Here is a 13,394-nt window from a genome sequence, read left to right on the forward strand (position 1 = left end):
AGAAGAACTACACAGATCCCCTAAATCATGAGAGCCTCACCCAGACTTCTATCATTAGAATACCTTTTTGTCAGTGTGAGAGAGTGGCCATTTGATAAAATTGCTTCTAATCAGACAAGTGTTGCCATTTGATGTAAAACACACATGTACACATCACTCTATCCCCACACACATTGACTTGGACCATATGCTTCTCAAATTTTTAATTTAACTAAAGTGGCAAATTTTTATTTTCATCAGTTCCCATAGTAAGGATCTATGTTTTGAATATTTCCTTGATCAGGGTCTTGAGTCCACAAGATGGCAGTGTCTTCTCAGGGACCCTACTCATGTATTCCTTCCTATGTGTGTGTGTGTGTGTGAGAGAGAGAGAGAGAGAGGGAAAGAGAGACAGAGAGAGAGAGAGAGAGAGAGAGCAAGAGACTGAGAGAGAGAGTGAGAGCGAGAGAGGGAGGGAGAAAGTGGGAGGAGAGAGGGGGAGCTCAGTGGTGTGTTGCATGCATAGTGAAAAAAGTCCCTTTTTTCTTTGGTAGAACAGGCTCTTTTTATGATTTCTAGAGCAGAAGAATTGAAATGTCTGAGCTTGACTTTTTTTTTTTTTTTTTTTTTTAGGGCTTAAAATTTGAATCCTCAATGAACCAGAGGAGGCAAGAATGATGAAATCCTCAAGAGTTTTATTAGTGATCCTGTGGCTTCAGTTAATCTGTAAGTTTGGGGCATTTCTATGGGACCATAAAATATAGTATTTGGAGTCATTGTCCCTTCTAGGCTCATGGAGAAACATGAACATTATTTCCCTTAAATAAGGGATGCTAGAGGTGGGAGGTCTGTGAAAAGATAACTTGAATTCTGGAGAGGAAGCATCCACTACCTAACCAATCTTCTTTGACTGACCATTCACTGTCTCTCTGCACAGCGGTGAGCAGCCCAGAGAACACAGTGGAGCAGAGTCCTGCATCTCTGCCTGTCCCGGAGGGAGCCGTCGCCTCTCTCAGCTGCACTTACTCTGACAGTGCTTCTCAGTACTTCGCATGGTACAGACAGTACCCTGGGAAAGGCCCTGAGTTTCTGCTGTATGTATATGCCGACAAAGACAAAGAGGAAGGAAAATTTACAGTGCAGGCCAACAAAGCCAACAAGCATGTTTCCTTGCTTATCAGAGACTCCGAGCCCAGCGACTCAGCCACCTACCTCTGTGCAGCGAGCACACAGTGCTCCCCAGGCACCTGCAGCCTGTGCCCAAACCTGCTGGGGCCCCAGCAGGGCCTCGTGGAGAGCTGAGGCTGCAGGGCGCAGACATCCTGTTATCTCTCTAGATGTAAATGAGGTTAAGAGTAGAGTAACTAAAGGAGATCAGTCCTGAGTGTTCACTGGAAGGACTGATGCTGAAGCTGAAACTCCAATACTTTGGCCACCTCATGTGAAGAGTTGACTCATTGGAAAACACCCTGATGCTGGGAGGGATTGGGGGCAGGAAGAGAAGGGGACAACAGAAAATGAGATGGCTGGATGGCATTACCAACTTGATGGGCATGAGTTTGAGTAAACTCCAGGAGTTGGTGATGGACAGGGAGGCCTGGTGTGCTGCGATTCATTGGGTCGCAAAGAGTTGGACACGACTGAGTGGCTGAACTGAACTGAACTGAACTGAACAGTGAAGAAGGTTTGATTGATTAGGGAAGTATTTTCATAATTCTGAAACAGTTGATTCTGAAGGGAAATTAAAGACACAGTTTGGTCTGAATGACTGAAATTTTTTCAATATTCTCATTGTACTCTAGTTTTGTACCATAACTTTACTCACTGGAATTGGTATTATGATGCATTTATATATGACAGCAATATTATAATATGATAACTGAGATACTCCCTCGTAGTTCCTGGTACATTTGATCTTTCCCCATGTAGTTATTCAAGGTGTTTGATATGCATTGCTTTAGAAAATAATGGAAAAACATAAATGCAGAAGTCTTTTTTTTAAGTTTTTTTTTTAATGTGGACCATTTTTAAAGCCTTTATTGAATTTGTTACAATATTGTTTCTACTTTATGTTTTTTGCTTTTTGGCTGTGAAGCATGTGGAATCTTAGTCCCCAGACCAGGGATTGGAAGGCACACAAGTGGAATGAGAATTGGAAAGTCCCCCTGCATTTGAAGCCCAGGTCTTAACCACTGGACCTCCAGGGAAGTCCCAGAAAGGAGTCTTAAGCAACTATTTTGAAAATGTTGTAAGTCATGAATTATTTTAGTTATAGGTCTGCCACCTCATCTTCACCTTCAACTGCAACCGCATTGATGGATTAGATAAGGATACATTTGATGGATAGATGGAAGGACTAGCATCAAAAGGTGAGAACTGGTTGAAACAAAAAGCCTAGACAGTTGCAGGAATTCAGATCAGAGGTTTATGTTACCATTTTTTAGTAAAGGCTGAGTAGAACTCAAAGTTCCAGGTGTGAGCCTTGTGGGAGAGTGCATTGATTCCTATGTATTTGAGTGTGGCTGGGGATGGTAGAGAGAATAAACTACAGCCATAGAATGTCCCATTCCCACAGCAGGGTGTAGGGGTACAGATTTCCTGAGAAGGATCTCTGAGTAACCAATGTTATGGTGATTAAAGACCTACATGGATCGGTTGTCAAAGACCTTATGGTATTGAGGGTGCTTTAGAAAATGTTGGTGAGGGGAGCTGGGAATACCAACAAGAATATGAATATCCACCCTCACCTGACTCACCGGTGCTGTGGAATTGTCCTATAACTTATGCCAAAGTCCGGGAAAAATGTTTGTGATCTGATGGAAATCAATTGATGCTTTTGAACTGTGGTGTTGAAGACTCTTGAGAGTCCCTTGGACTGCAAAGAGATTAAACCAGTCAATGCTAAAGGAAATTAACCCTGAATATTCATTGGAAGGACTGATGCTGAAGCTTCAACACTTTGGTCACCTGATGCAAAGAGTTGACTCATTGGAAGACCCTGATGCTGGGAAAGATTGAAGGCAGGGGAGAAAGGGATGGCAGAAGACGAGATGGTCAGATGACATCACCGCTCAATAGACATGAGTTTGTGCAAGATCCAGGAGATGGTGAAGGACAGGGAAGCCTGGTATGCTACAGTCCATGGGGTTGCAAAGAGCCAGACATGACTAAGTGACTGAACAACAACAAATAGATCCAGGGAAAAAATTAGAAGTCACAGTCGTCACAAAGCTGGAGTCGTGGTCTGTTAGACATGACATTGTTTGTTTAGTCCAAAGAGCAGGAAAAGCTGGGAATGACTAGTTAAGATTTTTACTCAGTTTTGTTCACATAGTCACTGACTAAAAGGATGTAAAAGTATAAAAGGCTACAATCCAGGAGGTTGCACAGAATCAGACACAACTGAAGCAACTTAGCATGCAAAGGAGGATGTAATCGAATTGGAATTTGCTTCAAATTCTCAGTCTGGAAACTTATGACTCAGAAATATTTCCAAATCATGGAAAAAGCACTTGAAAGGCAGTGAGAAAGAGCGTGAAATGTATTGAGCTCAAGATACTTGAATTCTCTTTCCACTTGTGTGTCTTCTGGTACCACTGGAAAGAACCTGGTTTGTGGTGCTGGTCTGATTATCTTTTGTTGCTAATGAGTGACTTGATTTCAGGCTATACTCATATATATTTCAGGATATGTTTATGGTTAAGTGAGGTAGCATATTGTCTTAGGTTGACTTCCTTAACAAAGCCAAAGTTGGGATTTCTGACACTCATCTTATTTTGAGAAAAGCAAGTGGGGAGGGGAAGAGGGTAAAAATGAACGCGGCTGAGCTGAACTCGATCCAGCCTGACTTCATGGGGGTCTCTGGAGCATGAAATGCCCCATAGAATTGGTCCCTGCCACCTTGAGCCAAGGGGGTCATACAGCTGATCTTAGAATAAGGCACTCATTGGAGCATGGGTATACTCTACTGGAGAAAGGTGATGCTAATTGGTGTAGATCAGTTTTCTGGGAAAGAGGGCAGCTATGACCCAAGCATAGCCAATGCTTGCAGCAGCTGCGAATTGGGTCCACTGGCCTGGAAAAGGGGGTTTAGGTTGAGCACCAGCAGTGTCTACTACTAGCATGGAACTCTCTTGTCATGTGGGTGCATTCAATAAATGGTAGACTTGAAAATTATTGTATTTAAAAAGCTAATTTCTTTCTCTATTTCTTGAAAGTGAAAGTGAGTCACTCAGTCATGTCCAACTCTTTGTGACCTCATGGACTATACAACCCATGGAGTTCTCCAGGCCAGAATCTTCCAGTTAATTGGGAAAAGTGAAAAGTCAAAGTGTTAGCTGCTCAGTTGTGTCCAACTCTTTGCGACCCCATGAACTGTAGCCTGCCAGCTCCTCTGCTCATGGAATTCTCCAGGTCAGAGTACTGCAGTGGGTAGCCATTCCCTTCTCCAGGGGATCTTCCCAAGGTCTCCTAAATTGCAGGGATTGAACCCAGGTCTCCCAAATTGCAGGTGGATTCTTTACCATCTGAGCCACCAGGAAGCCCTTTCTATTTCTTACCAATCTGGAAACATTAAAATAATGTACAGTAAAGAACTTAAAAGAGAAAAATTTAAAAATGTAAAGAATTATTATTTAAAGCTAAGACTCCAGATTTTTTGAGAGTAGTGACCAAGGAGCCATTATATTATTCTCTTAGATCTTTTGGTCATTCTCCAAATATGCATTTCCATATGAAACCATAAAGCATGACATTCTGCCACCACTTTGGTTCTAGGTATAATGACTCTCTATTCACAGTTGATGACTTGGTGCTTCAAGATATAGAAAGAGATACCATCTGTACTTATTAATGACTAGTGTTAATTTATTCTTGCTTTATATTTAAGAATGAAGAACTGGGTAGTGGAATGGACTTCTTATATGATCGTGTCCCTGTTCTCCACAAAGTTTCTTCCTGAATGGGATTCTTGGCCAATATTCTGGCCATGTGGACTTACTGTGTTACTTGGAAGGCTTCTTTTTAGGATGAATGAGCAGGGAACTGGTTATTAACTTGTTTCTTCCTCTCCTTTCCACCTAATATCAGTTTGAAGGTGGCTTAGCTCTGTTAAGTGCTCATAGGAAAAAATAACATTCCAGGTGCTTTATTTCAACTTTAGTGAACATCAGGTGCCCACATACAGGCTAGCCTACTATGCTTCTCACATACAAGTCCAGTAGCAGGGAGACTAGTATAACTATTCCACATACTGACCTTCAACTGGTCCCCACATGCTGTCCCTCCTGCCCTCCATCACACTTATCTTTTCTCAGTCCAGAATCTCTATAGGTTCCTAGGGAGTAAGTTTCCTTCACTTGCATGTCCAATAAAATCTTCTCATAGTTCATTCTGGGCTGTGCTTTCTCCCTCTCTGTTTCACCCATCAGAATGCTTGCATCTACTTTTTGTCTTATGGGAACTGTTCATATCTTTCATCTTTTTATTATTTTCACATTATGGATTTGGTATCATCCTATTTATACTTGTAAATTTCATCCCAGTGGGAAGTTTGGTGAGAAAGGAGGAGAGTACATGTATTTGATCAGATATTTTGAATCATATAGAATTTCAAACTGACCATATGATTTGGTCTTACATGTGAAAGAAAATCTATCAACAGGATCAAGAAGTAAATAGAAGCACAAGGGAGAATTTATTTCAAACTGGTACAAGTCAATGGAGTGCTCAGAAAGAAGGAAGTTGATTTGACCTTGTCAAAAGGACCCCCGCTGACCAGACTTTCATTTCAGCTGAGATTTCTCTGCTTAATATTTTCAACATTAGGTTTCAGTGTTATCTACGCTAAAATAAGTTGGGTAGGGAAGTCTTTTCCCTTTAGAGTTGCATCTTATCATTAGACCACAAAGGAGTGTCCCGTGAACAGACCCTCTCTCCTACCCGCATGGGATGCTAATTGCTTTGCTATGTTGAGTGTCTGTGTCAATTTACTGCCGTGTCCTCTGTACCTACAGAAGTTCTTCTCATTTCTGCTCTCCTGGTTTCACTCCTTCCAGCTTTATTGAGTTTATGTAAGTGTACTCTTCTTTTTCTCACAGTTCTTTCCAGAATCATTTATTTTTACTGGTAGAATGTAGCTCAGGTTTCTCTGCAGATACGCCTCTTGACATTCTCCTTAGTGTGAGGTCCCCTTCATTTGGCGCAGGATACCTGTCTGTTCTGACCATCGACAATTGGAATGGGACTTTCCCTTTCTGCACATAAACATGTGGTGCCCACGTCATTTTTTTTTTCATGGCTTTAGCAAATATCAGAGTTGTTTACCTGAGACCGAGTCATATTTAGACTTTCTGACTGACAAAGAAAATCGTTTTTTTTTTTATTAATTTGCATTGATTAAATAATTAACGTTACATGTTCCATTCTGATGTTAAGTAAAAGTCTTTGATCTAATTTACTCTTCCCCTTTTAGCACCAAACAGAGGAATAATCTCCCCCCATCCCCCACCTGCTATGACACTCATATCCATCCTTCCTTTTTTGAATGTGATGCTTGCTGAACCACCTGAGTCCAGCAGGGAGCCCAATCACAGACTTTTAACATTTCTGTCACTTCATTGCATTATTTTTATGTCTCCTAAGCAAGATTTGAATATCATTCAGATTGTCTCTGTAACTTAATAGGAGAATTTGCCTATTTATATTTGTGTTTACATGCATTTATTGTTCCAACTAGTATTTTTAACTATTTGAAGCAGTGTCTTTGTTTGGACCAAAGTACAATACGCCGGGGATTATAAACAACATGGGTTTATTTGTTTCTCACCATTCTGGAGGCTGGAAGTCTGAGGTCAGGGTGCCAGCATGGTGAGTTGCTGGTGAGATCCCTTCTGTGGTTTACAGACTGCTCACCTCTTATTGTATCTTCACGTGGAGAGCAGAGAGGGAAACAGCCTGTCTTGCATCTCTTATAAAGGCACAAATCCCACAGTGAGGGCTCCACCCTAATTTCCTCTCAAAGACCCCACCTTCAAATGCAATGACATTGGGGGATTAGAGTTTCAACATACGAATTTCATAGCAAATAATGATGACATTTTAAGATTATAGAACACTCCCTTCTTGAAATTCTTTATTTAGATTTAGAGCCAGAGCACTTTCTTGGTTCTCATCCTGTTATCAGTTGCTCCTTCTCAGTCTCTTTTGAGGGTTTTTCCTTCATTCCCCTGATCTCTAAACATTAGAATGCCTCAAGACTTTATTCTTAGAACTCTTTACTTTCTACCAACATTTTATTTCCAGCTAATTGTATCCATTCTCTTGGTTTTAAAAACTATTTAAATATCACCATTTAATTTGAAACCCACATGGTTCCTCTGATTTCTGAACTTGCATATTAAATGCTCTATCTGACATCCGTATTTGGGTATCTTCTTCTTGGTATATCTCCAGGTGATCTCCTGATTTCCACCACTCCAGCTACTTCACCCTCCAGACCTCCCACCTGCTTTTTGTGAACTCATCCTCATTTAGGCAAAAGGCCGCTCTGTCTCTGAAATTCTCTAATCACCTTGGTCAGAAACCTTGAAGGTGCCCTTATCTCCTCAATTTTTCTCATATCACCATTTGATCTGTTAGGAAAGTCAATTAGATCTTTCTTCAAAGCAGGCCCAGAATTGATCACTTTTCACCTACTCTGCTCTTACCTGATCCAAGCCACTCTCATCTCTGCCTGGGGGTGGCAGTACTAACCCTCGCTGATCTCTCTTCTTTCCTTCTTGCCCTCTTCAGTCTGGTCTCCACCCAGGGGAGTGAGCTTCTGAGAACATAACTCAGATCATGTGGCTTCTGTGCTCACAACTCTGCAGTGGTTTTTCATCTCAGTGAGATGAAAAGCAGATTCTTACTACAACCTGTAAGACTGCTCCACCTGGTTCCCTGCCCCTCTCTGCCGTCAGGCACTGTCTCCTCCTCACTCTCTCCCCTTCACCACATTGGATGCTGCTCTGACCTGATACCTGCTTTCCTGCCCTGGGGTTTCTGCAGCTCTTCTTCCTGGACCTGAGTGCTTTTCCTCCAGGTAGCCACCTAGCTTACTCTCTCACTTCACTCTGGCCTCTGCTCAGAGACATGCTTGAAACATTTATTGCAGCACTTGAGAGTGGTAATAGTTGGAAAAAAGAAATACAAAGTGTTTCTCAGAGAATGAGTTCAAAAGCTGTATTACAAATCTATTCTACATTAGGCCCCCTACATACAAGTGAGTTCCATTCTGAGTGCGTGTACACAACTCCAATTTGTTTGCAAGTCCAACAAAGTTAGCTTTGTCCTACTAACACAGCTGGTTATATAGTACTGTACTGTAATAGGCTTATAATACTTTTCACACAAATGACATATAAAAGATGAATACAAAAATAAAGAAAACAAAATAAAATTATAGTACCTTGAAAATTACACCAGATATGTGAACTAACTTATGTGACTGGACATGAGAATGCATGTTTGCATCTTTGAAAGTTTGAAACTTGAAGGTTCGTATATAGGGGACTTCATTATTATGAAGCGGGGTGTTAGCATCAATAGATCATCAGGACGTATAACGGAGTTCCATAACTCAAGTTGCAAACTGTATACTATTACATATAGAGAGGAGAGATAGGTTAATAATATATCCATATGTCCTTTAAAATTTTGAAATGCACAATAGAATAGAACACTTTACCTCATATCTCCCACATTACTTGCACCTGTCTGTCCATCTCCTACTCTTTCATTTTCATCTAGAAAGAGTAGTCTTCAGTCTACTCCCAACCCAATATCTCTACTTAACCTCTGATAACATTCCTTTCCATCATTTCCAGGAAAAAGACAAGGCGATTTTGTTCTCATTAATTTTTGTTTGACTGTTCTCTGTTATAAGAAATCTCTCTTTATTTCTGGATTCATTTTGTACTATCTCATGTGCCACTTTGTACATGAATACACACACACACACACATGTCCTTGTCTTTCCTATTATGTTGCAACGTCTTGTAAGTAGACAAAGCTGAATTCAGTTTTTAAGTTTTAAAGACTTAGAACAAGATCTCACTCATAGAAAACCTTTGATAATTTGTTGTGGACTTATTCTGAAATAGATTGGAAAAATCACATTCAGCTTTGAAGATGCAATTTGACAAAATAGTTTAAGATAGTAGTTTCCATTAACTGACATTTTGAAGAAGAAATAAGTTTACTTAAAAAATCCCCACCCAAGCCGACAGTTCTTTTGTTCCTGATAATTTCTAGATGGTCCTCAGGAGAGAACGGAGGGCTAGAGGCTGCTGATGAGCTAGTTGACCCAACAATTTTAGACCACTAGGGGGCACTCTAAGCTACTCCAAATGACGAAATTTTTTCTCAAGGTTTGAGATGAATCTTGGTGAACATTAGAATGAGGGTTTCTGGCAGTTAGAAAACCTCTGAACTAGTCAGGTGGGGAACTGGGGCATCTCCATATACTCATCTGTGAGGAAGATCTGTTGCTTTGAGTGGTGTAAATCGATGATTCCCCAACAGAATTGAGCATCAGATTAGGGCCATGGTAAAACTAAAAGTTCAAGAAGAAAAGACATGCATTACCTATCTAGAGTTTTGATATTCATGACTAAAAATTCTAAAATATGAGCCTTGCTGTCATTTCACAATTATTCCAATGATTTATACCTTCTATTACACATCCATTTCTTTCAGAGACCAAAAAAAAAAAAAAAAAAGGTAAAAAGGAGATGAGAAGATGAAACAGAAGAGAAGTAGTGCACAGAAAAGAGAGAAGAGAAAAGAGAGATTGGGGAGAAAGAACTAGGAGACAGTTACTTGAATTGTGGCCCCTACTTCATAGTCACAGAGCAGAATCAGTCAGATGCACTTGCAAGGTGCGTGGGGAAAGTGCTGGATAGGAGCAGAAGGGCGGTGGGATTGAGGTCAGGTGGTCATCATGTACATGTCCTCTTTTTCTTCCATCAATCAAAATCTTGTTGGAGACACTGTATTTTTTTCATGATAATTATGTCTGAGGTTTACATAATTATCCTAATTTTATTTAATTGCACTTATTCCCTCAAGAGGATTCAATAAATAAGCAATGCATTCAGTGAGATATTCCTTCTTTGTGAGAGCTTCCTTGAAAATGAATTCTCAATCACTGAAAACTTTGTGTCCTGATTTTTGGCTAGGGGAATTGGGTCACTGACCCTGATCATTTTTTAGACTTTATTTTCCCTAGATGAAGCCCTTATTTTTCTCTGACGTATCCTCTCCCTTTCTTTACTCCTTTCTGACCTGTCTGATTGCTGGGGCACTTTAAGTGGAAGCAATGTCATGACAGTGAAATGTCTAGATACTTCTGTACCTGTAATCAGCAATGTCTTAGGCAGAAGGGCACTGGTCTTAGCAGCAATGCCAGTATCTTGCTGAAAAACTAGAAAGACATGTCTTTGCTCTCCGATCTCGTTGTACTCCTCTCCATTTAGGACAGATGGGACTCAATCTGCTACTTCCTTCTCAGCTATTTGGGGGCTAAAGACTTTCTCAAAAGAACTAGCTTCCTTAGAGGTCCACTGATCATGCAAAGCTTTCTTTACGACCTATAGTTTTCTGCTCTTCATCCTGAAGTTCCTTGCTACTGACCCCAGATTTATTACGAGCTCCAGTGGAAAAACTCACTTGAGCTCTGTTGGCACAGCATTGGCTGGCTTCAACAGAAAGCTCCTTGGCTAAACACAGGGGATCAGGAACATTTTTAATCTACACTCTTTCTAGAATTGCCTTCTTTTTAGTTCAAATGCTTGTTACTTTGTTAATGAACTATTTTAAAAAAAGACTGTAGATCTAAAATTCTAACGGCCCATTTCTGGTGTGAGGAAGGTCAGAATCAATGATGATGAATGGAAAATAACTCGGTATGGTAATGCTTAAGCATTTCATTAACAAACCTATACAGAAGCTTAAATTTCTGTGAAGTCTGATCTGCTAATATTTTCCTATACTCTTTCTGGCTTTCATGCTTAGAAAATTCATGACCATCCTAAATTTATCAAAAAATAGCTATTACTTAAAATATTAATTATCTATATTTAGAATTTATTTAATAACAGATGCTAAGGTAGGTGTCCAAATTTATTTGTTAACCTCTAGAGGACTGCAGAGGACCTTTAGTATTGGGCATGGAAGTGCCAAGAGGCTCCCCTAGGAAATCTCCTGGGTTCCAGACATAGTCCTCTTTTTATTTGATATGTAGCAACAACCCCATTTCTCCTTGGTAATTGGTATCAACCACCCTAGTCAGTAGAGTAACCTCATTTTCTATTCATTGGTTGTAAGACGTATGTAGCCCAAATAGCCACATGGAAGTCTTATCTTCCAGTTCAATGAAACCATTGCTGTGTTCCCTGGGGAAAGCATTATTTCTTTTAGAGAATAAGACTAATACAACTCAAAGTTACAAACATTACATGCAAAAATCTTGCTAGTGAGTTACTGAAAATAACAGTGAAGGATCCATTCCCAGTGCCACCTCCTTGATTTCTGGAATCACGCATTCTGGCGATGGGGGAGACAACACCATTACTTATCTCTGCTGTAAAGCACACACTGCAGCCGATGAGACAGAATGCCGTCTTCTCGGAGTTGTTTTTCAACCGGTGCTCTTACAGAATCAATGTGTGTGAGAGTGCTCAGTCATTCAGTCTCCTCTGTGACCCCATGGACTATGGTCCACCAGGCTCCTCTGTCCCTGGGATTTTTCAGGCAAGAATACTGGAGTGGGTTGCCATTTCCTACCCCAGGGGATCTTACTAACCCAGGGTTCAAACCTGTGTTTCTTACATCTCCTGTATTGGCAGGTGGATCCTTTATCACTGTGCCATCTGGGAAGCCCATAGAATCAATAAGCCATTCTAAATTTAATCAGGCCAGCCATTCCTGGATGATAGGGTATGTGGTAAGAAAAACAATCCTGTGGGCGTGTGCCCACGGCTGTAATCTTTTGCTGTGCAAATCGTTTGTTCCTCAGAAGAAATGCTGTGGGGAATATCTTGCTGAAATTAGGCATCCTGTGAGTTTGTGAGGAGGACGCTGGCAGAGTACAACAGCAGGTATAAGTGTCTATTCCAGTGAGAACAAATCTCAGCCGTCTCCATCATAGGAGATACCTAATGTAATCCAGTCGTCACCAGGCATCTGGGAAGTCTCTCTGGGAATGACACCACATCAGGGACTCAGTATGAGTCTTGTGTCATTGACAGATTAGGCCCTGAGCAATAGCATTAGCGAGGTCAAACTTGGTAAGTGCAAATCAGTGCTTTCGAGCTCAGGCATAACTTTCAGACTGCTAGCAAGGCCGGATCATGAAGTCATGAGACCAAAGTGATGAAGCAGGTTGCACTGAGATGTTCCTTCCTCTGCAATCTCTGCAACTTTTGAGAGTAGTCTGAGAAGGATCAGTGTTAACTCTTCCTTAAATGTTTGGTAGACTGACTCTATAGCTTTGGAGTCTAGTTCTCTGACCGTATTGGAGATTCTGAGGCAAACCCAATATTAATTAACTTATTCCTTTTCTATTTAAGTCAGCCAGAGTCAGTTTCTGTTACTCATAAATAAGAACCTTGACTGATATACAATCTCATTCCAGCATGAGGCAAGTTAGGAAAAAAGAAGAAGGGCATGGTATCAGAAGTGACTGTAAGAAGTCTAACGGTGCTCCTCAGAGGTGTTCTGTAAATACTGGGCATCAATGTTCTTTCTTAATTGAGTTTTTAGTGCATGAAATTGTAGCTGTTCTCACTCTAGGCTGGGACTGGAGTTTGACAAAGGCAGATAACAGAACAGCTTTGTGATTTCCTCTGACTCAGCCCTAACACACTTCATCTTCCTCGAGTGGTTCTCTTTGCAGGATGATGTTGCCCCCACAAGATGGCATTGCCTCTCTCCTCAGACTCACTTTGTTTGAAATCAGCATGTTTGTATTGAAAGCAGAAGATTAAGCTTCCTTTGATTGGCTGGGTAAGAAACCTGAGACTCTCCCTGGGCCTCAGAGGGACTAGATGAGTACACCCAAAAAAAGAGCTAGACTGAGGAACCGGGCTTTATTTCAGGACAAGAGCTGCGTCTTCTTCCCCATAAAGAAGAAGAATGGAGAAGCTTCTGGCTCTGTCTTTGGTGATTCTGTGGCTTCAGCTGGCCAGTGAGTTGGGGCTCTTGGTAATGGGAAGAGGGTGACCAAAGTTCAGAGCCCACAAGACTGAGGGGCAAAATCTCTTTAATTGGGAAAAGTGAAAAGTGAAAGTGTTAGTTGCTCAGTCCTGTCTAACTCTTTGCGACCCAATGGACTATAGCCTGCGAGGCTCCTCTGTCCGTGGAATTTTCCAGGCAAG

The 13,394-nt window shown here is 41.0% G+C and overlaps 1 gene segment (V, D, J or C); it reads left to right on the forward strand.

Annotated features, from left to right (window-relative positions):
• Positions 1-425: 425 nt before the first annotated feature.
• Positions 426-1,427, forward strand: LOC122704625. The segment is given in 3 exon segments: positions 426-435; positions 613-705; positions 917-1,427. Coding segments are annotated over 2 exon segments (417 nt in total).
• Positions 1,428-13,394: the final 11,967 nt, after the last annotated feature.

This window comes from Cervus elaphus, chromosome 12, assembly GCF_910594005.1.
Source record: "Cervus elaphus chromosome 12, mCerEla1.1, whole genome shotgun sequence".
Classification (NCBI taxonomy): domain Eukaryota; kingdom Metazoa; phylum Chordata; class Mammalia; order Artiodactyla; family Cervidae; genus Cervus; species Cervus elaphus.